Source organism: Propithecus coquereli, unplaced genomic scaffold (assembly GCF_000956105.1).
Source record: "Propithecus coquereli isolate 6110/MARCELLA unplaced genomic scaffold, Pcoq_1.0 Scaffold95, whole genome shotgun sequence".
In the NCBI taxonomy this organism is placed as follows: domain Eukaryota; kingdom Metazoa; phylum Chordata; class Mammalia; order Primates; family Indriidae; genus Propithecus; species Propithecus coquereli.
Genome location: NW_012155840.1, coordinates 4,501,822 through 4,528,241, shown reverse-complemented (window position 1 = coordinate 4,528,241; position 26,420 = coordinate 4,501,822). Strand labels below are relative to the sequence as shown.

The following is a 26,420-nucleotide window of genomic DNA, read 5'->3' as shown; positions in this document are numbered from 1 at the left end:
GCAGGGAGGAGGGGACGGGTATTTGTATACACAAGGAGTGCAATGCGCACCACCTGAAGGATGGACATATTTGAAACTCGGACTTGGGGGCGGGGGGACCAAGGGCAACATACGTAACCTAAACATCTGTACCCCCATAATATGCTGAAATAAAAGAAAAAAAATGTGGTTTATACATATAATGGAATATTATTCAGCCTTACAAAGGAAGGAAATTCTAACACATATTATAATGTGGATAACCTTGAAGACATTATGATAAATGAAATAATCCAGACACAAAAAGGCAAATATTGTATGATTCCACTTATATGAGGCACCTAGAATAGGCAAATTGATAGAGACAGAAAGCAGAAAGAGAGGTTAGGGAAAGTGGGGAATGGGGAGTTACTGTTTAATGGGCATCGAGTTTCAATTTAAGACGATGAAAAGGTTTTGAAGATGGTGGTGGTGATGGCAGTATAACAGTGTGTTTTAAATGTTTAAATGCTACTGAACTGTACATCTAAAAATGGTCAAAAAAAAGAATCAAAAAAATAAAAAAATAAAGTGCTTAGATCAGTCCATGTCACATGGTAAACACAATAAATATTGTTTGCTATTATCCTCAAAAAATAAAAATAAAAAAATAAAAATGGTCAAAATTATAAATTTTATATCATGTACAGTTTACAATTTAAATACACATATACATACACACACACACATGCTCACCTTACAATATAGGCCTATTATACAGCAAACAGATGAATAAGTCATTTCTATATTTTAGACCAATGGAAAGGGCAGAAAAGAGGGAAAAAAGTGGAAAGAATAAAGGAAAAACATAAAAATAGAAATGGATAGAAGAGCTTTATATTCATATTAATCACAGTTTTTAATTACATATTTGCATACGTATTGATTACTATTTGTGTTCTCCAATAAACTGAAGCCATGTGATGCCTAGAGCCATGTGCATTATGCTCAGTATTTTACTTCTGGTGCTGAGCATATTTACTGCAGTAATTAATGAAAGCACAAGCACCACAAATGATCACACTGATTCAATACTATGTAACTACTATTATAAAACTCCATAGTTTAAAAGAATTTTTCACACGTATTATTTACTTAGCTATAATGGTTTATTTGCTTCCAGGCCCCAATACTTTAACAGCATCATAAGGGGCTGCTCAAAAGTCATCTGTAGGCTTCATGTTGCCTCATACTCATAAGCAAACTAGAGACAGAAAAGAAGAATATAAGGAATATAGGCTACAGGGCTCTAACTTAGTAACGAATAGGTTTCAGGTTAATCTTGTTCTGAAACTTCCCACTCTTACCTACTGATACTTAATAGGTGTTTACCTGCTCTGAGCTCCAAACTTAGTATATGAATTTCTTGTCCCTGATTCTCAATCATAAAGTAAATGAGATTCAAAGTCTGTGCCACATAGTCTTGAAATCCATTGCCTTTCTTTCTAATAGACCCTGATAAAAAAAAAAAAAACTTGTACAACTTTTGATTAAACTAATATCTTGGAACTTACATTCTGATTTGCTCTTGGCTCATAATAGACTGTGATCTTTCCTGTTGGACTGATTTCTTAAGCACAGATACATGTAAGTTCTCATCTTACTAATTAATCTCATTAATTCTTACATACAATAATCATATAGCCTGTTTTTCAAAACTTTAAAAAATAATATGTGGGACAACTGGATCTCCACATGCAGAAAATGAAACTGGACCCCCTACTTCACATCACATATACAAAATTAACTCAAAGTGGATGAAAGACTTAGATATAAGAGTTAAAACTATAAAACAACAAGAGGAAAATATAAGGGTAAATCTTTGTGACTGTGGATTTGGAGATGGATTCTTAGATATGACACCAAAAGTATGAGCAACAACAACAAGGAAAGAGATAAATTGGACTTCATCAAATTTAAAACTTTTGTGCATCAAAGGACACTATCAAGAAAGTAAAAAGATAATATACAAAACGGGAGAAAATTTTTTGCAAATATCTAGTATCCAAATGTAAAGAAATATTACATGTCAACAACAAAAAAACAAACCCAATTTTCAAAATGAGGAAAGGACTCAAACTGATATTTCTCCAAAGAAGATAAAGAAATGGTCAAAGAAACACATGCAAAGATGTTTAGTGTCATTATTCATTAAGAAAATGCAAATCAAAACCACGATGAGATGCCACATCATACCCACTAGGTTGGCCATAATAAAAACAAAAACAAAAACAGACAGTAACAAGTGTTGATGAGGATATGGGGAAATCAGAACGCTCACTGACTGCTAGGAATATAAAATGGTATAGCTGCTGTGAAAACAGTTTGGCAGTTCCTTAAAAAATTAAACACAGAATTGCCATATGCCCTGCAAATTCTACTCACAGGTATATATCCAAAAGAATCGAAAACAGGTATTCAAACAAGTATTTGTATGCAAACGTTCATAGTGGCACTATTCAGAATAGCTAAAAGGTATAATGTCCACCAACTGAAGAATGGATAAACAATTGTGGTTATATATATACAATGGAAAATTATTCAGCCATAAACAGTAATGAAGTTACTGATACATGCTACAATGTAAATGAATCTTGAAAACATCATGCTAAGTGAAAGAAGTCAGGCACAAGTCACATATTGTATGATTTTATCTATATGAAATATTCAGAATAGGTAAATCCATAGCAACAGAAAGCAGATTACTGTTGCCAGGAGCTAGGGGAAGGGGAAAATGGGGAGATGGATATGGTGTCTCCTCTGAGGGTGATGAAAATGCTTTGAAATTAAAGGTCATGGCTGCACAACATTGTGAATGCACTAAATGTCACTGAATTATATGCTTTAAAATAAAACTAATACGTAATTCACATATTGTCAGTGGTAACCGCAAAATACATTTGTTTCCAAAATATATCCTCATTGGCAGACATTTTTTGCTAAGAATTTTATTTCCACCTTCTTAGAATGTAAAATCTTCATCTCTACATACCAAAAAAACGATATTCTTGATTGAGAAGACCAGGAGGCTTGCTTTGCAGAGGAAAAAAAAAATGGCTGAACTTTTCTAAGATAATATTTTGACTTTAGCTCTGTAAGCCATTATTATTGAGCTTTATCAAATATTATTTCAAACTATGGGCTACATATATTTAACACTTAACCCAAGAAAGAAGAAGAAAGTACTCTAACCTGGGTTATGCCACTGATCTATAGATTACTTACTTTTTATCATTAAGTAAAAATGACCAAAATATCACTGAAATAAAGAAGACTATATCCAGTTACAATAGATAGGGTAAAATTCTCCACTTTCATAAAATAAAATTGAAGTATTTTTGTTTTTTTGTTTTTTTTGAGACAGAGTCTCACTGTGTTGCCCGGGCTAGAGTACCGTGGCGTCAGCCTAGCTCACAGCAACCTCAAACTCCTGGGCTCAAGCGATCCTTCTGCCTCAGCCCGAGTAGCTGGGACTACAGGCATGCGCCACCATGCCCGGCTAATTTTTTCTATATATTTTTAATCGGCCAATTAATTTTCTTTCTAATTTTAGTAGAGACGGGGTCTCGCTCTTGCTCAGGCTGGTTTCCAACTCCTGAGCTCAAACAATCCGCCCGCCTCGGGCTCCCAGAGAGCTAGGATTACAGGTGTGAGCCACCATCCCCGGCCAAAATTGAAGTTTTTGATTATGAATTATAAATCCTTTTTCCCTGACCTCTAGCATTAGACCTCCAGCACCATTGGCTTCACTGACTCACTAACCAGGATACTCAGCATTAATTAGAAAAAACATTAGTAATTCTTTGCAAATATTTTACATTCTCATATTTATTTTTAGATGTGAAACAACAGTGAAAGCAGGAATGGTAAATAGGGGCCTGACATTCAAATGTGTTATATTAATATAAAGAATTCAGCTTTTATTTTAAAAGCAAAAGAAAGATAGAAAAGATTTTGAAACACAGAAGAAACATGCTCAGAATTGTATTTTAAAAGATCACACTGCAGCACTGATGGAAAAAAGTCTATTTGAAGGGATAAGAGCAGATGTGGATATTTATAAGTTTATTCTATTAATAGTTGACCAGGGAAGAAGTGATGGTGGTTTGTATAAGGGCATTACTAGTAAAGATGGAAAGAAATAAACATACTCTAGAAATATTTGTGTAGCATCTTAAGATGTTGTATGGATTTTAATGAGGTCAGAAAATGATAAATCCATTATAACACCCTAGGTTTCTAGTTTGAGCAAACTGATAAATCAAAAATGCCATTTGAGCTTTAGAGTTCTAGATAAGGAATTAATTTGGAGAAGATCATGAATTTGGTTTTAGACATGTTGAATCTGAGTTAGACATACAAGGGGAGATGCTGTGTAGGCATTTGGACATACTTAGTTGCAGTTCAGAAAGAGGGGTCTATGCTAAAAATATGAAAGTTAACTGGCAAGAGATAATGACTGAAATCATAGAAGTAGATAAAACTGTTGTAGAAGACTATACAAATTAAGTACAGAGAATGTCTGTAACAAAGTCCAAAAATACTACAACAGTAAACAGCTAATTTCAGTGGAAAGAGTTGGGCAAAGGACAATGTGAAGAAGTGGCCACAGATACAGAGACAAAACCATAAGAGAATGGTGCCAGAAAATTGAAGAAAAAAATGTGTTTTAAAGTGTGTGTCAACAATTTTTTCTAATACTGGTGAGAATTTGAACAATATGAGAAGTATCCTTTGGTTAACTCCTGGTTATTGAATGGTTTACCTAGATGTAATGCCCTTGATTTAACTATTCTTAACAAATCAGAGTCTACATGGTTGACCGCTATGGACTGAATTGAGTCTCCCCAAAATTCATACATTGAAACTCTAACCCCTAATGTGACAGCATTTGGAGATGGGGTCTTTGAGAGGTAATTAGGTTTAGAAGAAAGTCTTCATGATGTGATTAGTGTCTTTCTCTCCAAAATGTGATGACACAGTGAGAAGGTGGCCATCTGCAAGCCAGGAACCTAACGCATAAGCACCTTGATCTTACACTTCCCAGCCTCCAAAACTGTGAGAAATAACTGTCTGTTGTTTAAGCCACCTAGTCTATGGCATTTTGTTATAGCCATAAGAGCTGACTGATACATTGATAATTCACAGTTGTTATTTTTTATTACCCATAAATATTCTTAAATTTGCTATTTATTCTATTCTATGGTTTATAAATATTAGAAGTATTACACTTTTATTTACTTGAACAAATCATTACATCAGAACAGATCTGGTATAATAAACAACCAATTTACTGGGGTTTTTTCCTTATTTATGTTCTACTTTATTGCTACTACAATCAGAATCAGGATGAATGTCACAGTGATCATAACACATTTGGGTAAATATTTTATAATTAGTTTAAATTATGTACAAGATTTTTTCATACAGATAAATAGATAAGTATAGGTTGGAGGGAGTTCAGTGAAACTGCTGAGAAAGGGAAATTAAATTAGGGTTGTAAAGATAAAAGATCTATTAAGAAACAAATGTATTTCGCTAACACTAGAATCGATAATGTCAAAATATAAAGTTTATTTATACCTTCCCAAAAAAGATGGGAGAATCAATAGAAGCAAAGAAAAAATGTAGATGTTTGATTTTAGTTTGTATATTTTATTATCACACACAGATAGTTATATGTTTTTAATGTCTCTTACTGCTTTAATTCAGGCCCTCACGATAGATTTCATGGTATCCCTTACCTAGTATCATAGCTACTAGCCTTTTCACATTCTACATTGTACCATCATTACTGTAACATAATTGTAATTACATAACATCCACATTCCACTTTATATACTGAAGGAAGCCAAAACTCATTGCCATAGCATATAGGATTCTACTGTAGTCACCACATGATGATTTAGCTCTTAGTTTATAATATTCAGCTAAAGAATCACCACCATTTATCTTTAAGCTTTGCTTCAGCTCTTTTCCCACTCACAAGCAGAATAGAGTTTTCCTGCTTTATGTCATTACTATTCTCTTATTATTGTTTTTATCACACTTTCGCCTGTCCTCCCTGCTAAGTTGTGAGGACCTGATAAAAAGGGTAACATACTATTTCTCTTTATTTACCTGTCCTTGTCTAGAAGAGTGCAAAGTGCAGCATTTTTTATAGGGTAGAGATTAGTATAAAAAGACAAAAATTACCAAACCACTGTAAGTTTCTGATTTATTTAGCCAAGGATACAGAAAACATATAGTGAATCAGCATACCTAGAATTCCTAGGAAGGACATGCAGCTGTGGTTGACAATGTATAATGTATAATTTGCTAGATTAGAAAAGCTTAATTTCCTGCTGCACTTGAGCCTCCTTTTATAGTTTTATATCACTATTCAAAAATAATATACACAAATATTTTTATACGAATGCTTTCATTTGGGAGAATGTTAACATAATATTGGACTTTGTTAGTTCCTAAATCTAATTTATCAACTGTAAGGCAACAACTTCAACTAAGTGAGAAAGCTGAGAGAGCCCACTGGTATTTCTGAAAGCTTTCTTGGCCTCTTATTATCTAACATCCAAAGGACGGCTTCACCTCACTAGCATATGGCAGTCACCCACTACACTAAACCTTAGAGTTTGACACTATTAATCTTCAATACACCACTGTATATTCAGCCCCTAGTTTATTGCCAGGCTCTGAATTACTACTGAATGAATGAATAAATAAATGAATATATTAATGCTTGTTAGATCAATACTGAAGAAAGCAGCCAATTTATCAGTTCATAGATTACTAAGTTCTTGGTCTTTTTGTTAAAATATGGTTATGATATAATAAGTAGATATACTGCATAAATCTAAATGAAATATTACAGGAACTATATTCCATGCAAAATTTCCAAGTCCTCAGATTCCTTTACTACTACATCAACTAATATTTCTGAGCATACTCAATGGTAGAAACACTATAATCTTGGTCAGTGGTAGCATCATATTTTTAAGCTGATGTAGAGTTGCCACACAATGCTATATTAAGGTCTTGAAAAGTTAATGTTTAAGATTAGATTTGGAAGAACTGCTTAAATTTGGTTTAAAAGCAATATTAGTAGTACATCTTCTTTCATGGATTCTACTCTTAAATATAAAAGATACTTATTACTGCAGAAATGGGTGGTAAATCTTATTCCTTAAATAGTTAAGACTGAGCAGTAAACTAGATGTTAATGTATGACACAAAAATAAGAATGCCTGGCCCATAGTAAAAAAAAAGCCAAACTTCTGGTTCCCCAAGAAGGAATAGATGCATTTATGTCTATTCCTCTGCTAATTAAGTTAAAAAACCCAGGGAAAAAAATGCACAAAATAAACATAAGACTCTGAAGGGTGGGGAGAAGAAGAACACAACAGGGACTTCAGGAGTACAGGAACAATACTAGAAGAATAACTCACAGTGGTGAGTTTTTTGGAGTTTCTTCATTCCTCCTAAAAATCTCAAACTAGGTACTAGAGAAACACACAACCCAGAAATGCCAATGAACACAAACAAAGAAGCTTCAGGGAAACATGCTCTCTAGCCAAAGGATCAGCAAAAGGGTGGATAAGTAGGACAAAAATCATGCTGACTGTGGTTGCCCTACTCCAGCCATAAACCAATGGGGGTGGGGAAACAAAACAAAACAAATCAAAACAAAACAAAACAGAATATAGCCACACTCTGTCAACGAAGAGTGAGAAGCCTGGTCTTTCACCAACACCGAGCAGTAACCCCTTCACACCTCTTCAATGCAGTATCTGCAGAGGTCGAGTTAAGACGTAAGGGGGGAAAAGCCAAGCATGGTGGTATGGGCCAGCTACTCAGGAAGCTTGAGGCAAAAGAATCATTTGAGCCCAGGAGTTTGAGGCCAGCCAGGGCAACAAAGGGAAACCCTGTCTCTTTTTTTAAAAAACAAAAAGGTAAGACTCCCACCTCTTCCTCGCAGTAATGAGGTGACCCTCTCCCTCACATATGATGTCATCTGAGTCCTGTTAAAATCAAAGGTTTAAATAAGATCTAGAGACTCAAAACATAACACCGACAGTCCTCAACTTAACGATGGTTCTACTTACAATTTTTCAACTTTTGAATGGTACAAAATTGTCGCAATTTTGACATATTCAAATTTTGGACTTTGATCTTTTCCTGGGCTAGCAATGTATGTACATAAGATACTCAACATTTTATTATAATATAGGCTTTTTGTTAGGTGATTTTGCCCAATTAGTGTATACACTAATGTAAGTGTCCTTAGCACATTTAAGGTAGGCTAGGCTAAGCTATGATGTTTGGTAGGTTACATGTATTAAATGCATTTTCAATTTATGATGGGGTTACCCGAACATAACCCCACTGCAAGTCAGGGAGCATCTGTACTCCAAATGTCAAAGAGACAATGAAAAAATCAATCATCATACCAAGAACCAGGAAAATCTTAACATGAAGAAGAAATTATAACCAAGGGATGCCACCACCAAGATATAATGCATATCTCAGAATTTCTTGACAAGGACTTTAAAGCAGCTGTGATTAAAATGCTCCAAAAAACAATTGTGGACACTCTTAAAACAAATCAAATAGAAACTCTAAGCAAATATGTAGGCTACATAAAGAAGAATCAAAGGGCAATTTTAGAACTAAAAATTGTAATCACTAAAATTAAAAACTAACTCTATGAGCTCAATAGCAGATGAGAGAGGGGAATCAGTAAATTTGAGGACAATAGAAATTATCCAATCTGCATAACAGAGAAAATAGGTTGAAAAATAAATTGAACAGAGCCTCAGGGACTTGTAGGACAATAAGAAAAGATAAAACATTCATGTCATTAGAGTCCAAAAAGGAGAAGAAGAGGAATGTGGGGCTCAATAAAGTATTTAAAGAAATAATGACCAAAACTTCCCAAATTTTTCAAAAGGCACAAACCAAAAGATTCAAGAGGCTGATCAAATCCTAAATAGGATAAACTCAAATAAATCCATGCTGAGACATGTTATAATCAAACTTCTGAAAGGTAAAGAAAAAGGAAAAATGATTGAAAGCAGGTAGGGAAAACGATGTGTTACCTATAGCAGAACAAAGATTCAAGCAGTGTATTTTTCATCTGGAGACCAGAAGGAAGTGGCACATTTTTCAAGTGATGAAGAAAAGAATTGCTAATCTAGAATTCTATGTCCAGGGAAAATATCTTTCAGTAATGAAGGTAAAATCAAGACATTTTAAATGAGAACAAACAGGGAATTTGTTGCCAGACAACCTACCCTAAAGAATTCTAAAGGAAGTTCTTCAAACTGAAAGAAAATGATAAAAGAAGAAACTTGGAAGATTAGAAATGAAGAAATAACAGAAGAAGGGATAAAAATACCTCCATTACATTTATCTGTAAAGATAATCTATGGCTAAGTATGATAGAATATCCATGTTTTATAGTTTAAAAGTTATATTTGACAGTTGAAGCAAAAATTATTACATCCTGTGATGAGCTTCTCAATGTAACTAGAGAATATATTTGAGATAATTATAAAGGGGGGAGAATAAAGGCATGTAAATGGAGGTAGGGTTTCTACATTCCACTTAAAGTGGTAAAATGTTGATTCCATTAGATGGTAATAAGTTATGTATGTATAATATAATACCTAGAGCGAACACTATAAAAACTATTTAAAGAGATATACTCAAAAACCCCGTAGATAAATAAAAATGGAATTCTAAAAAATGCTCAAGTAACTCACAAAAGGGAAACAGAGGAAACAAAGAAAAATTAAATAATAACATGGCAGACTTAGCTGTAACATACCAATAATGCAAGATAAAATGTCAGCATGTGAAAAAATAACTTAGTATATGGAAATACACTAGCAATGTACAATTAGAAACCAAAATAAACATTACAATACCATTTAAAATAGTTCCAAAAAATTACGCACTTTGGTACAAATCTAACAAAGGTATTGACATGCAGACCCTGTAAGCTACAATTACAAAACACTATTAAAAAGAAAAAAAGAAAATCTCAATAAATTAAGAAACACACTGCATTCATGGAATGGTAGACTCAACACGGTTAGTATGTTAATTCTTTCCAAACTGATCTATAGATTTAGCACAATTCCAATCCTTTTTTCTTTTTTTAACTTATTTTTGTAGCTAAAACTTATATGGAAAGACAAAGGGACTAAAAAGTCTTAACCAATTTTGAAAAAGAATAATAAAGTTGGTCACTCTTACTGAGTTTAACATCTGTTAGAAAGCTATAGTAATCAAAACCAGGTGGTTCTCATGAAATCTTATAATACAGATTAATGGAATAAAACAGAGTCCTAAAATAGACCTACAGAAATATAATCAATTGATATTTGACAGTTACAAAGGCAATTCATTTTAGAAAAGATAGCCTATCAAAAGTGATATTGATACAACTGGACACATATTTGCAAAAAAATGAACTTTAACTTATAATGTACACTTGATATAAAAAGCTCAAAATGGATCATAGAGCTAAATACAACATGTAAATCTTCTTCAGAAGAAAACATGAGATAAAATCCTTGTGACCTACATCAGGGAAATAACTCTCAAAGCCATGATCCATAAAAGAAAAAAAAGGATAAACTAGATTTCATCAGATTAAAAACTTTTGCCATGCAAAAGATACACGTTAAGAGAATGAAAAGGCAATCTACAGAATGGGAGAAAATATTTGCAAATCACATTAACGATTTGTATATAGAATATATAAAGAACCCTTAAAGCTCAAAAATAAGAAAAATTTGTTTAATTTAATAACCAACCAATTTTTAAATGGGCGAAATATTTCAACAGATACTCATCAAAGATGATATAAAGATGGCAAATAAGCACATGAAAAGACAATCCATTAACCATTAACCATTAGGAAAATATAAATTAAAATCACAATGGGATATCTACTGGTACCATTTTAAAATAATACTGACAACACCAAGTGCTCACAAGGACATAGGGCAACTGGACTCTGATGAATTATTGGTGGGAATGAAATGGTATAGCTACTCTGGAAAACAGTATGGCAGTTTCTTATAGAGTTACACATACACCGACCATATGACCCAGCAAAGCAACTCGTGGGTGTTCAAAAAGTTATGTTCAAATGAAAAAACCTGTGTATAGGCAGGCTCCATTTTTAACTCCAAAAAACTAGAAAAGACCCAAATGTTCTTCAGCAGATGGATAAACTGGTATATCCATATAATGGAATATCATTTAGCAATAAAAAGGAACAAAGTGGATGAACCAACTTGAATGAATCTCAGAGGCATTATGCTGAGTAAAAGAAGCCAGTCTCAAAAAGTTACAGCGTCTCACACATTTTGATATTTTGCCAAAAACAACAAAAATAGTTACAGCCTATATGATTCTATGTGTATGACATTCTGAAAAAGGTCAAGCTCTAGAGAGGGAGAATGAATCAGTGGTTGCTAGGTATTAGGAGTAGTGGAAGGATTTGACTACAATGGGGCAGAACAAGGAAATTTTTCAGATGATGGAACTATTTTGTATCTTGATTGTGGTGGCAGATACTTGAATCTACACATGCGTTATAACTCGTAAAGCCACACACTAAAAAGGTTAATGTACTAAACAAACATTTCTTTAAAAAATTCTGTCTTCATCAGTAAACAAACTTTAATGAATAAAACAATGATGTTTTATAAGTCTTATCATTTCATCATGATACTTTTTGAAATTAGTTTTATTTTTAACAACACATTCCATTAAGAACATTTAATACTAAACACGTTTCCAAGTAAGCTCCTTGAGAATAGAAGGTTTGTCTGGTGTTCTCATTTCATTCACCTAGCAAAGTGCATGTCAGGAAGCAGTAACTCAAACATGTTTGTAAACTGAATAAATGTTTCACAAAATAACTCAACCCTCCCCCCCAAAATCTTTACATGATTTAAAGTTTATTCGATTCTTTAAAAAAATTCATTATCTTTTACGAAGTTAAGACTGATCTGAAAAATTATTTTACAATTGGCTATCATTTTAATGAACATAAACAGATTTTAGGAAAAATTCCATACTTTGATAATGACTCTTATCATTCAATTCAAAAGGGTTATTTTTAAAATACAAACACTACTGAGTGAACATATCATAATTCTGAAAGTTCTTTAACTTTCTTAAAAAGGTCTTATTACTTTTTCTTTAGTGCTGTTTCATTAATGAATAAAATAAACCTCAAATGTACCACTTACATGTAACCTCTGCCTGAATTTTCTTGAATAGATTAAATCTTGCAACTAGTTAGATTAGGTCTCTGTAATTCACTTCATCCAAAATTAACTTTTTTTTTTTGGAGACAGAAAACTCATTAAAGATTCTCAGATAAAGCACTGATACATGCTACAACATGGATGAACCTTGAAAACATTATGCTAAATGCAAAAAGCTAGTTACAAAGGATTGTATAATATCCCATTTACATGAGGTGTGCAGAATAGGCAAACCTATAGACACAGAAAGTAGATTAGTAGTTTCCTAGGGTAGAGGAGGGTGCATGGGAGGGTTGGGGAATGACAGCTAAGTTGTGTAGGTTTTGGAGGTGGTGGTGATGAATATGTCCTAAAATTGATTGTGATAATGGATGGTATAACTCTTTGAATATACTAAAGGCCATTGAATTATACAGTGTATATGAGTAAACTGTATGGCTTGTGTATTATAAAAAAGCTACAAAGATTATCAGGAAATGCTTCTGGGATAAATCTATGTAGTCTATAAGATAATTTTTTAAATAAGAGACTTCATTATCAGGATCAAATATGTAGCAGTAGTAGAATACGCTGCACTTCGAGAGGTAAACGGGAGCATACATTTAAACTTGATGTGGTCATTTCCTCAAAAGTTCATCATTACATGGGAAAGGTTGTAATCAAAAGTTATACATGTTATCATGTAGTATATAAAACAACTTCTGATTTATAGCTAAGAAAATTCAGTAACATTTAATTACAATATGTCATATGATGGTAAATTCTAGCAATCTAAAAGACATACGGGCTTTTGAAAAAACTGTATAGTCCAAATGTCAAGAAATTAACTCTAAATGAAGAAATAGTTAAGTAGCAGAAGAGGCTAATTATATTAGTCTAACTCCTTTTTGTCTCAAAAAAAAAAAAAAAGAAGTGTTCTTTCTTTGCCAGGATGAATATAATAGCCTGCGAATTATAAGATCAAGCAAGCAAACTGTATGTTTTCTAAAATATGAAGTATCCTTCATCAAGTTTTATACTTAGGGCAGCTAAAAGACCTGTGTGGAAAAATCAGCATTAAGCCCAAAGGACAGGCAGTGCACAGCAAGAAAGAAAGCAATTCCCTCGTGTCTTTTGCAGGTCACTACCAAGGACCATGTTAGCAGATCCACACCAGACCCTTAACAGGCAGTTCTGCTGCTACCAGTAATTAGCTTGGACAGCTCTGGCTCCAAGAGTAGCAGCAAGGCTACACCATAATGAGCTCAGCTGGGATTAGCAGGACAGGGCAGGGAACCAAGAGAGCTCAGGCATTCTGCATTGCGTATGTATCTAGGAGATCAAACAAGGATGGCTGGCTAGGTTATCCCCTCTCCACCTCATTCCAAAAATGAAGCACGGCAGTGTCTAAAATACAGGCTAATGAAGAGCGACACCTCCAACAGATGAGAGCCACATTAATTAACACAATCCCTAGATCATATTATTATACAGTTTCTGTTAGAGCTAGCAAATGTGCAACTTGTTATTGCATGAGATAGATACATGTATATTTTTAAAAGCTAGTCTTTTTTTCTTTACTTTCATTGGCAAGAATCAGATTATTTCATTTTCAAATTTTATAAAATATTTCTCTAATGTGCTTTAAGCCACAAAATCATCCTCTCAAATGTTTATCTAAGTCTGTATTGTTAAAAAAGAAAGAAACTCACTTTTGAATCATTAGCTCCTGGTTTTCCCTTCTGAAATATGCCAGTTCATTCCATACAGCATCAGAATCTTCTTGTCTAAGTTGTGGGGGATCTGCTCTCTTTATTTTTCTGATTTCAGTCCTATTTTTAAAATAAAGTTGCTTTTTTCTTTAACATCTTCAAAATGCAATATAATTAATTTATATACTCCATAAAATTTAAAAATATCTATTAACCAAATTTCTAATTCAAGCTGTTTATTGGATGAATTTCCTAAAACCTAAGCATGTAGAAATTAAAATCTCCTATCATAATTTCCTAAAGCTAAACTGCACCTATGGAAAGTAAACTTTTAAGCAGATACATGATATTCTTAGGTCTTTCATTCATTTTAATAGTAATAAAACATACACTTCAGAATTTTAACAGTCTCCAAAAAAGACTATACGCAACCAACTCATCCAGAATTTGCTGCCTATCAATCTGAATGTGGTATAGATGCCCTATCTTTAAAAAAGCTATTACCAGTGCATATGTCAGAAAGTACATTTCAATCTTCTAGTGATTACTAAAAAGTTAGGTGAGCAAAGGCTAAATCTAGAACAAATTGCTTTATCACTGCTTTACTGACAAGCAATATGAAACACCTCCATTCATTAAAAGAAAAAATCAGATGTGACAATTATCTATAAATGACGCCAAATGCCCTTCACCTTTTCATTTTCTGTACATAAAACAAACTCTTCATTCTCACTTTGTAAAAGTGCTGTACTGGCCAATTTAGAAACAGTATTTCTCTACAGAACAGACCAATGTGTATCATCAACATTGCCCTAAAGGATCCATCTCAAAAGATGAGAGGGTAGTAGATTTTCTGTACTCATTCAGTCCTTTGCCCTCTGTTGATACTGTTAACAGGGGAGCCACTTACAACTAACCAAGATCTGAACACCTGTTCAGAGCAATTGAATTGAGACTGCCAATTCATTCAGATAAGCTGGAGAACAAACTGATGGATAGTAAAGATCTTCAAATTGCATACTAGGTTGGAATAGTTTTAAGATAGTTAACTATATATGTGAATTTCATATTTCTCCTGTCTTTCCATTAAAACTTAAATACTTTCTGGGTTATAAACATTTTAACACCACTATTTTATTTATTTAAAAGCAGTTTTCCAACCACATGGCTATTAACTATATTTGCTTTAAATTATATACTTTTATTAAGCTATTCTATTAATATTAAAAATGTATATAATAATTCATAATCACCTCCATTTGATATCTACAAATGACAGGCAAATCTATAGTTATATTCTGTTTTCATTTGTTATATTCTCCATTTAAAAATTCACAATAAAGATTTGACTACCAAATAATTTCTTTAAAACCAAACAAAAGCCATTAAAACACCTATATAACGCTACTCCATTCCATTTAATATTTAGGGAAATGCCTTTATGAGCTATGTAACTCACATGCCACGGCCTTCTTCCCACTGTTTTAATTGCTCTTTTACTGCTCTATAGTTGGTCTGTAACATCTGTAGCCTTTCCTTGCGTTTTTCATGGGCATCTCTTAGCTCATCATTTTCTTGGCTCTGTAGAACACAAAAAAGCAAGTATATAAGTTTGAAGAAAGTATTAGCTTAATGTTTGAAATAAAAGGTAACCTATCTAAATATGAAATTTAAAAAAAATGTGTAAACATGAGTAAATTTGTAATACTTATTTAAGCAGAAGAAAATTGAATTTCTCAAGTCATAGAATAGGTTTGCTTGAGAAATTCAACCCACACACAGCATTTTTTAAGCTGCTTACATAATTTCAAAATTTTGCCATCAAGTTATTTTCATTCTTTTCCCTGTTGTTAATATACACATAAATGTTCATAAGCCTGTATTACAGATTTTAATTCTCTTTTTCAGCACAAGGATTTATCTATATGTAAAGCATGATTATTTTGTTAAAGTGCAAATATGACTAGAATAAGGACATTAATCACAGTAAGACCAATTCTTCAGCCCATGAATTCAAAAACTAATATGTAACAGAGCACAAAGATTATACAGGAGGAAGAAAATGAAGCTGGACCTATGTGAGAAGTAGCACAGTTTATCCTTTTAGGGTTGAACCATAAAGAACTAAAAAAGGAAAACAAAAATTAACTTCTTTCAGTCTCCATTTCCCAGGTATTAACAGTGATGCCTTTACATGCCAAATTCACTGTGTTCTTGATCATTTACCTCTCATCTAAACAGTAAGATAATACTTTATAGAGTTTGCATTATTTTACTGTAATTCTATTGTCTCTCAGCAGTATGGATATTTTGTCATTCTACTTTTAATACATTTCTAGTAGGATAATTCTCTTAAGTAGTTATTAGCAAGTATTTGAGTCTTGTGTGTACCAAGAAGTGTTCCTTACGCCATAGGGAAATAGAAGTGCTTGATGAAAAAGCAAAAGTTTCTGCATAGCCAAGGAAAAATCATTAGAGTGAACAGGCAACTGACAGAATGGGAGAATATATTTGCATGCTATACACCTAATAAAGGTCTAATAACTAGAATTAATAAAGAACTCAAGCAAATCAGCAAGGAAAAAATCAAACAACCCCTTTAAAAAGTGGGCAAAAGATATGAACAGAAGTTTTCAAAAGAAGGTAGACTAATGGCCAACAAACATATGAAAAAATGTTCAACATCTCTAATTATCAGGGAAATGCAAATCAAAACCACAATGAGATATCACTTAAATCCACTGAGAATGGCTTTTATCAAAAAGTCCCAAAACAACAAATATTGGTGTGGATGCGGAGAGATAGGAACACGCATAAACTGCTGGTGGGACTGGCAAAGTAGTACAACCTCTATGGAAAGCAGTATGGAGATACCTCAAAGAACTAAAAGTAGAACTACCATTTGATCAGGGAATCCCACTATTGGGTATTTACCCAAAGGGAAAAAAGACATTCTATAAAAAAGACACCTGAACTCGAATGTTTATAGCAGCACAATTCACAATCGCAAAGATGTAGGAACAACCCAAGTGCCCATCAACACATGAGTGGATTAATAAAATATGGTATATGTATACCATGGAGTACTACTCAGCCATTTAAAAAATGGTGAACTAATACTTCTTGTATTAACCTGGATAGAACTGGAGCCCATTCTTCTAAGTGAAGCATCACAAGAATGGAAAAACAAACAACACATGTACTCACCATTAAATTGGAACTAATCGATCAACATTTATGTGCACATATGGAAATAACATTTATTGGAAATCAAGCAGATGGGAGGGTGGAGGAGGGGATGGATAAATTAACATCTAACGAGTACAATGCACACTATCTGGGGGACGGGCACATTTATAACTTTGACTCAAATGGTACAAAAGCAATTTATATAACTAAAACGTCTGTACTCCCGTAATATTCTGAAATTAAAAAAAACAACAAAAAAACCATGAGAATGGCGTCAGCTGATGGGGCATTCAAAATAAAAGTTATACTATAGAGTTTTAGAAGATATATAATTCACAGTTAATGCAAACTTGCTCAAAAGTGGCATAAATTAATACATGAAGTAAAAGTCAAATATTCAGGAAACTGAGTTCAATTTTGTTCATTTCAATTTAAAAACCATACAGGAATAGCCTATTACATGTTAGGTGCTGATAAGAGTTCAAATGTGGTGGTTGAAAGTTACTACATTTTACTTTGATACAGCTATGTAAATTTGGTACATCTCAGTTTCTCCATCTTCAAAATAGAAGCTATTTATATCTCTCCTTCTAAGACAGAAAGAATTATTTAACTTGGAACTTGAATTTTTCATACTAAGTTTGGCAAACAATCCAAGTATCACTTCACATCTTTGACAATACATTTTCTAGTCTTAAGAAGGTGAAACAAATAAATTAGCCACATAGATAATAACATCTTAATAATTAAGATAATAATTAATAATGTTGGTATCTTCTGATAAATAAACATGTTAATTATGTTTATTGGAATTCCTTAAAACTAAAAAATTTATTAGGAATTTCAACAGGATATATTAGAAATTTATTAATAATTTAATTATAAGAAATTTATAGACCATATTGGAAAAGATTCATGTCAAAACAATTTCAAAATAAATTTATAGTTAAACTTAAATGAAGATTTTATGTTAAAGACTTCCAAAATAGCTTTCTGTAATTATTCTTCATTGAATCAAAGTTCTTCCCCTAAACTTTTATTTTACAATGAATTTCTTAAAAAGTATAAAATATAGACCAGCACAGTGGCTCATGCCTTTAATCTTAGCACTTGTGAGGCCAAGGCGGGAGGATTGCTTGAGGCCAGGAGTTCAAGGCCAGCCTGAGCAACATAGTAAGACCCTGTCTCTAAAGAAAATAGAAAAATTGGCTGGGTGTGGTGGCACGTGCCTGTAGTCTCAGCTACTCAGGAGGCTAAGGTGGGAGAATCACTCCAGCCCAGGAGTTTGAGGTTACAGTGAGCTATCACACTACTACACTCTAGCCCCGGCAACAGAGTGGAACCCTGTCTCAAAAAAAAAAGTATTACATATAAACCAAGTGTTTGTTTGGGGGATCATTAAAGTTCTGAGTCATCAGAAATTCTTAGTAAATGGAACCTAAAAGATTGACCCAAAAGTGAAAATTAATAGAGTGGGACATACAAATTTTCTTGATTACTTTTCACAATGATCCTCGGTTGAATTAATGGAAGCAATTGAGAATCTTGTTAGTATTTTCACTATATTTAGCATTTTTTGGTACTGCCTCAGCTACCACTAATCATTAAATTTATATCCAATTCTTTCCCTAATTCTCAAATAGCAACTAACTATATTACACAATTAAACCAAAGATTAAGACTCAATAAAAATCTCCTGAGTCCTGTATATCACTCACGATGTGCGAGGATCTATACTAGGCATATTAATTAATCAAAGCACTAAATGCTGCCAATTGTGATTCCTAAAGCTTTAGTGTAAAACGTTCAACATTAGCAAATACTTTTGGTTTTCCTATAGTAATTTAAATAAGTGGCTATTTCCATTAAGCAGTGATTATAGAAAAATGGTTTCGTAGATGAATTTTCTGCTTTAATTTTACTGGCTTCCTAATTTATGCTAACACTAGAGTGCTTACACAATCTTATAAAGTTATTAATATTAAAATCTAAACTATTAAAAAATGAAACTCAACTAGTGATTATTTGTACATCAATTTGATAGACATGATTTATAATAATAATTGTTTTAAAATTCAGTTTCATCCATAGATTCATGCTTTCAGGATGCTGATATCAAGTATAATTCATGCATTAAATTAGTCCTAGAGACCATTATTTGTCCTACTTCAGAAATACATAATAAATTTTATAAAATGTAAATGTAAGATAGATATAGCTCAAAGAAAAACATTTTCCCTATTTTAATGCTGCTAAACACATCAGGAGAAATCATCTATAAAAACTGAATATATTAACCAAAATACATTTTAAAAATAATAAAATAATCTTCTAAGAAATATAGCTTAACTTTAGTTTGGAATATGATCCTTTAAGTCTCATTTGACATATAGTAGTCAAAGTTAGGTCAGGCATGGTGGCTCGTGCCTATAATACTAGCACTGTGGGAGGCCGAGGCTGGAGGTTTGTTTGAGGTCAGAAGTTAGAGACCAGCCTGAGCAACATATGTACAAAAAAATAGAAAAATTAGCCAGGCATGGTGTCACATGCCTGTAGCCTCAGTTACTTGAGAGGCTGAGGCAGGAGCATCACTTGAGCCCAAAAGTTTGAGGTTACAGTGAGCTATGACCATGCAATTGTACTCTTGCCCAGGCAGCAGAGCAAGACCCTCTGTCAAAAAACAAAAAAGTCAAAGTCAAAATCATAGTACTTTATTTGGGAAATATTGCCAAGAAAGATTTTATAACAAAATCAAAAGTAAGGTCTGAAAAATACATTTTATATCACTAATTACTACATTTTCCTAAGATACACACAAAAATATTCCATGGGCAGCTACTGAGATTCATTCATTAGATCATTCAATAAAACATTTAACTGAGTACCTTCTATAGATTTTGCAATTAAACTAGCTAAACTAGACACTCTAACTTCTGGGTAGAAACAAGTCTGAAAGACTGAAACATTAAGAAATATTAATAGAAAATAGAAAAAATTTTATCAACTGACTTGCCTCAAAGATATCTGCAATTAATTCTATTTTTGCATTCATAAGAACAGAAATGATTTTTGATCTAATTTTCTGGTTTGGCCAAAGGTTCCTTGGCAAGAATAAAGTGAACTAAAAGCACAAATACTGTTCACAAAGCAGTGGCTTGATCTTCAGGGAATAAGAGAAAGGTTTTAGAGAAGAAAAAGAAAAGTCAAAAAACTTTTATAAAATAAAACACCAAGGATTCTGCTATGCATATTTAATTTCAGCAGAATATATTAAATTCATGTATACCAGAATATTGAAAAATAAGACATGTAAAGTGCATTCAGAGGACATATTGATGTTATTAAAGGACTTTGAAAAGTGCTAATAGAATCAAGTTGCCAAATGCATGAAAGGCAGTAAAGCAGGGACTCACTGCATTAGTGATCTCAAGAATAATAAAGATTTCACAAAGCTCAGATGTAGTGGTTGTTAGGCAAATTATGGTTGTTAGAGCGCTATATTCACAAAGTCAGGAACATGGGTGGGATTTTTATAAAAACAGCTTCCATTTCTATTACTATTGGTTTATTTATTACATCAGTCATCTATCTTGAAAATACGTACAACTAGCTACACAAGTAAGCCGAACAAGATAATGTGTTAATATTTTATACAAAATTCATAACTAGTATAAGAATCAATTAATATGCATAATTTACTGCTGATATAATAAAAAGCATCATTTTAATGTATCAAAGTATATATGCCTGTATTTCATGAGCTATGACTGGTGAAACTTATTTGTCCCTCCTATCCTTCAATCCACCTTGGTAATCAAATTGGGACCCTAAAGCTACCTACTGTGCCATGGAGCATGTCTTTAGTCTGTAGTTTAGCTAAACTAGTTCACAGTATCTTTCATGGAACAACCACAGTCTTTTAAGAAATATTAGCAAATATAATATAACCAAACAAATCCGGGAAAAGATATGTCTATACCTTTCTATTGATTCACAAAGCACATTAATACGCTAAAGGTTCACAAAAAAGAAAGCTTTTAATGTACTGTTTATAATAATTATTTGAACATTGAACATTTTTGTCTGTCATGCTCCCATTAACTTCTCTCAGAGCTGTGTTCCATATAACACCAAAGACCATGACAAAAAATTCAACATGTATTAACAAGTAATAGTCTACAAAAGGAGCACCAAAATCAACAAATATATCTTAAAAACTATAAGACAACCTTAATGGGTTGAATTGTATCCCTTCCATCCAAAAGTATGTTGGAGTCCTAACCCCCAGTACCTCCGAATGTGGTCTTATTTGAAGACAGGGACTTCATATAGATAATCAAGTCAAAATTCAGATTAGGGTGGGCTCTAATCCAATATGACTGATACCCTTATAAAAAGGGGAAATTTAGACACAGGGAGAGAAAGACATGCATAGAGGGAAGACAATGTGAAGACACAGGGATAATGCTATCTACAGGCCAACCAATACCAGAGGCTACCAGAAGCTAAGAGAGGAATGGAACAGATTCTCCCTCATAGCCCTCGGAAGGAGCCAACTCTGCTGACATCTTGATTTTGGACTTTTCCAGCCTCCACAACTTTGAGACAGTAAGTTTCTGTTTTTCTAAGCCACCTAGTTTGTGGCACTTTGTTATAGTGGCCCTAGGAAACTAATACAAAGTATTAATTACTACATTACTTTATACTCACATGTACTTTAGTAATAGCAATAATATAAATATTATAGAATAATAAAAGGGAATATAGAATGAGGTCTTCTTTTTTCACTAACTATGACAGTTATTCTTATTAGAAGAAAGTCAATTAAAAAGTACTCTGGGCTCAATCACTTTCCTTGGACTTGCTTTACTATATAGGGTTTATTTACCTACTTCTTTTGCTAAATGTTCTTGATTATAGTACCATTTTCATTCAACTATCTTGCTCCTTTAAAAAAAAAAAATCCTTTCCTACTAAATGATAAAAACAAGGAAAAATTTGCTCCCACTTTTTCCTTACCTTGCAAATCTGTAAAAGAAGACACAAATTTAAAATTCATGATTATGAATTAACTTAAAATATGAATATATAAAACTATAAATGAAAAAGAAATATTGTAAAAAAAAAAGGAATTTTACTCTGAAAATAACTTGGGGCCTCAGCCCCAGAAAACTGTTGTCAGGAAAATGAAACAAGGAAATCAATTTAGTATAAGCCTTCTGAGATTCTTTTTGAAACACAGAAGTCAAGAGGTAGAAGAGAAGGCAACAGATCTAAAAATGTCTCAATTGCTTTATTCCTTCATTCCAAAAATAAGAGACTGTCAAAGACTTACAGACCTCTAGAGGCAAAAAAATGGAAGTCCTCTACTACTGAATAGGATATGTGATGGTTAATTTTATGTGTCAATTTGACTTCCCAGATATTTGGTTAAATATTATTTCTAGGTGGATCTGTGAGGAGATTTATAGATGAGATTAATATTTTAATCAGTAGACTGTGTAAAGCTGATTGCCCTCCCCAATGTGGATGGACTTCATTCGATCTGTTGAAAGCCTAAATAGAATAAAGGCTGAGTAAGAAAGGTTTATTTCTCCCTGCCTGACTGTATTCAAGCTGGGACATCGGTCTTCTCTTGCCTTCAGATTTGGACTCAGACTTGGACTTGAATTTATACCATCAGCTCTCCAGATTCTATAGCCTTTGGGCTCGGACTGGACCTATACCATCTGCACTCCTGATTTCCAGCTTGCCAACTACAGATCTTAGATTTCTCAGCCCCTATAATCATGTGAGCCACATATATGTGTGTAATTTACTATAAGGCATTATACCAATATAGTAACTGTTGTAATATATCTATAATTGGTTCTTTATTTCTCTGGAGAACTCAGGATAGAAGACTTGGTATGCAAATTTCAAGAATTATATTAGACTGGTTTCTTAAAAATGTCCATAATATCCTGTGCTTACCCACACATTTACACTTAACACACTAGATTCTAACTACTCACATATCATCTTCTTAACTAGAGAAAAGGTCTTCAAAGGTAGCAACTTATCATATTTCCCATTGTACAAGTAACTTGTACAATGTTTGGCTAATTGCGATGCTCAATAATTCCTATTGAGTAAATGAATGAACAAGTAACTTGGGTGTTGGTCTAAGTTCCTTATAAATTTCAAGTAGGCTAATGCTAGCTGAAGTCATGTGGTCATTTTATTTTTGGTAGAAACAATAGATGATAATTTTCCTTTGTTTTAGAACAGTTTATGAATAAACATAAATTAACACAATGTTTAGTGAAGAGGCAGACAAGATTATTAATTATAGCTTCTGGTTAACTATACCCTTAAACCGTATTTTGTTCTAGAACACAGATAATCTAAGTCAAACCTTTTTCTCTCTAAGAGTAATCTGTATTATATGACACAGAATCTAAGCTTTAAATGTACTGGGTTCTAATCACGTATAAAGCATTGGACTTGTCATAGAATATCATAAAACTATTTGAAAATCAATTATATGATTGAACTTCAAACAGGGTAGAGGTGAATGAAGAATGAACAGTCTGCCATAAAGTCAGAGAAAAAAAACAAAAGCCCTCCATATAGTCACATAAAATGGATTCGATATGCATGAAGAACTTCTGAGAAAGAGAATTCACAAAGTATGAATTAGGAAATATAAGCTCCCAAAGATAAGACAATAAGGTCTGTGCTTCTAAAACATGGGTAGAGTGCTTATTCAAATTTCATGTGTTCTGAGACAAATTCAGCTGAAATGAAAAAAAAAATGTATATTTGTCATTTTTGACTATGTAATTTTTCTATAAAGGATAATTGTAAATTACCTAAGCTAGGTTAATATGGTTTTAAACTCACTTTTGTTTTTATATGTTTATCACATATAAAGAACAACAAGAAATTCTCTTTCTACTTGCTACAGTTTGATTTTTTTTGTCTCTGAGAAACTATAAGAAATTTATTCCCAATTTTAAACCAAAATATTCCCCAATAATTTGAAAGTAGTGAATATTTAGTTTTCAAGTAGAAAATATTTTTTATAACTTTATGATCCTCAGAAATCTTAAAAACAAGATAAACTGCATGCTTTGCATGGGTTAATTAAATTCAGGAAAGAAAAATGACAAGCAGCAATTTGTGAAATGTATGTTTTCTTTGGTATATTTTTCTCTTTGCAAGGTTACTATTAAAGAAATGATTTAATGTTCACCTTTAGTTGTAGTGCCTTCTCTAAGTTTTCAATCTTTCTTTCAGCTTTTCTCAGCTTCCTTAGCTCCTCTGAGTCTCTGAAAGAGCTCTTTGGGGACAAAGACCTTGAACGTTTCACAGGTGGTTCCTCGAGAATAAAACAAGGACATGGTTGAACTAGTTGGAACACCGGATTATGAAAGACATGCAAAATTAAAGAACAAGTAATTTTGAATACTAATAATGAATTATAAAAAAAAAAAAAATCCTGCATGGAATACCAGAGAAATAACAAGCGGAATTACCACAGTGCTACCGCTAAAGGTTTCTCTGTGACTCGTTAATGAGAATATTCATTTACATTTACATTGTTTCTTTCAGAATAATGATGTCCCATTAGGGAAGACTAAAGGGTTATAGACTCAGAAATGCAAGAAACCTCATTACAAAGGAGGGGATAGAGGCTGGTCTAATTGCTCTATAAGGGTCCAAGGTTACACTTGATAGGACAACCAGAAACAAGAGGGAAAGGATTTTTTTCCCTTTGAAATAGTTTAACACACTGTGAAGTTGAAGGAACAATATGCTTGAGGAATATAAATACAACAGACAGTAGATCTTATATCATAATGACCATATGGTCATTAACTATAATGTGCCTAACTAGAGACAAGAATGTGTTTATATTATGTACAGCTTCATATACCAATCTGGAGAAGGAATATGTGAAAGCAGCTATTATGCTGGGCAACATAGTGTTCATCCTTATCGCATGTCCTTACAAAAAGGAAAGAAAATTTTGGCCTAAAATACCCCCCTTCTTTTCTGGACTTTCATTAAAAGCAGAGACATGTCAAAGCAGTGCTTTTTTAAACTTCAGCAATACAGCAATCAACCAAATTAGGCCCTAGAATGTTCTATCTTGATGTTAGGATTTTTTTTCATTTAAATAAAGCTCAATGTTTGTGAAACTACTTCAAAATAGCAAGAAATGTATAATGCAGTTATGTTTTAACAAATAAATAAATAAAGCTTATTCCTCTGAAAATTACTAATAATTTTGGAGAGTGAATTAGAGTATCACAGAAATATGGGTTTAATTTTAAATTCTTCCTTTATTAAGATAGTTTGTTCTACTCAAAAGAAAAAATGGAAAGAATCAAAAACAATTCTTGAAAACATGATTTTCTATTTATAAAAAACATTATTCCTCTATTGCTGAAGTAACAAGTATGAGAAAAATGTTAAAACTCTTACTTTTAGAAAATATTATTTAAATTTATCTAGAAATAACATAGTCATAACATGATATTATGGGATTTTTATATTAGTAACTCTGTATAAACTTTTGCAGCATAACACAAATACATAACGAATACTAAAAAGAGGTCAGACATTAATAAATGAAAAACATGCTATGCCCAATTTGTTTATTTACTAGAAAATTGAGTAAATGACATACCATTTTAAAATGAATTTTTAACCAGATAAGTTAATAGCATATCAGATAGATGAGGAACACTTAGCAAAACTTTTTAATATAAGAATATTAATTTACTGGCAAAACGGGTATACTAATAATAATATATTTAATTAATTAATTTGGCAATATAACTCAGCTTTTAAAAAGGAAAAACTCTCTATTCCTAACACGTATTTTATCAAGAGTTTGGCACATAATATTTTTCAAAAGATTCCAGAATTATAAACAGAGAAGTAAATGCTGCCGTTTTGTTTTTTAACCTCATCTCTTGCCTTGCCAGGCTCACCCTGGCAAATTCATAAAATGACAAAATGTTCCAACCTTATGTTTTGCTTCAACACTTGTCATGATGCTCTTCTCTGAGAAACTCTTGTTTATAGATATGTTCTCTGACAGTTTTTCATTTGCTATTTTCAGTTTCTCCTGTAAGTACTCAATTTCAGACTTCTGGGATACCATTAATGTTTCTAAACTTGATAAGGATGGCCGTTGAGATACCTGTTAAAAAAGTTACATATAAATATATATGTATGTTTA

At 32.7% G+C, this 26,420-nt stretch overlaps 1 protein-coding gene across 1 annotated transcript in view; it reads right to left on the bottom strand.

Moving 5' to 3' along the window:
* Positions 1–26,420, bottom strand: part of CNTLN (centlein, centrosomal protein) — a 295,319-nt gene that overhangs the window by 139,379 nt on the left and 129,520 nt on the right. The window contains exons 8-11 of the mRNA XM_012665007.1: positions 26,205–26,381; positions 24,423–24,548; positions 15,456–15,577; positions 13,997–14,116 (exon numbers count right to left, since the gene is read on the bottom strand). Coding sequence (XP_012520461.1) covers positions 13,997–14,116; positions 15,456–15,577; positions 24,423–24,548; positions 26,205–26,381 — 545 coding nt within the window. The remainder of the gene's footprint in view (positions 1–13,996; positions 14,117–15,455; positions 15,578–24,422; positions 24,549–26,204; positions 26,382–26,420) is intronic.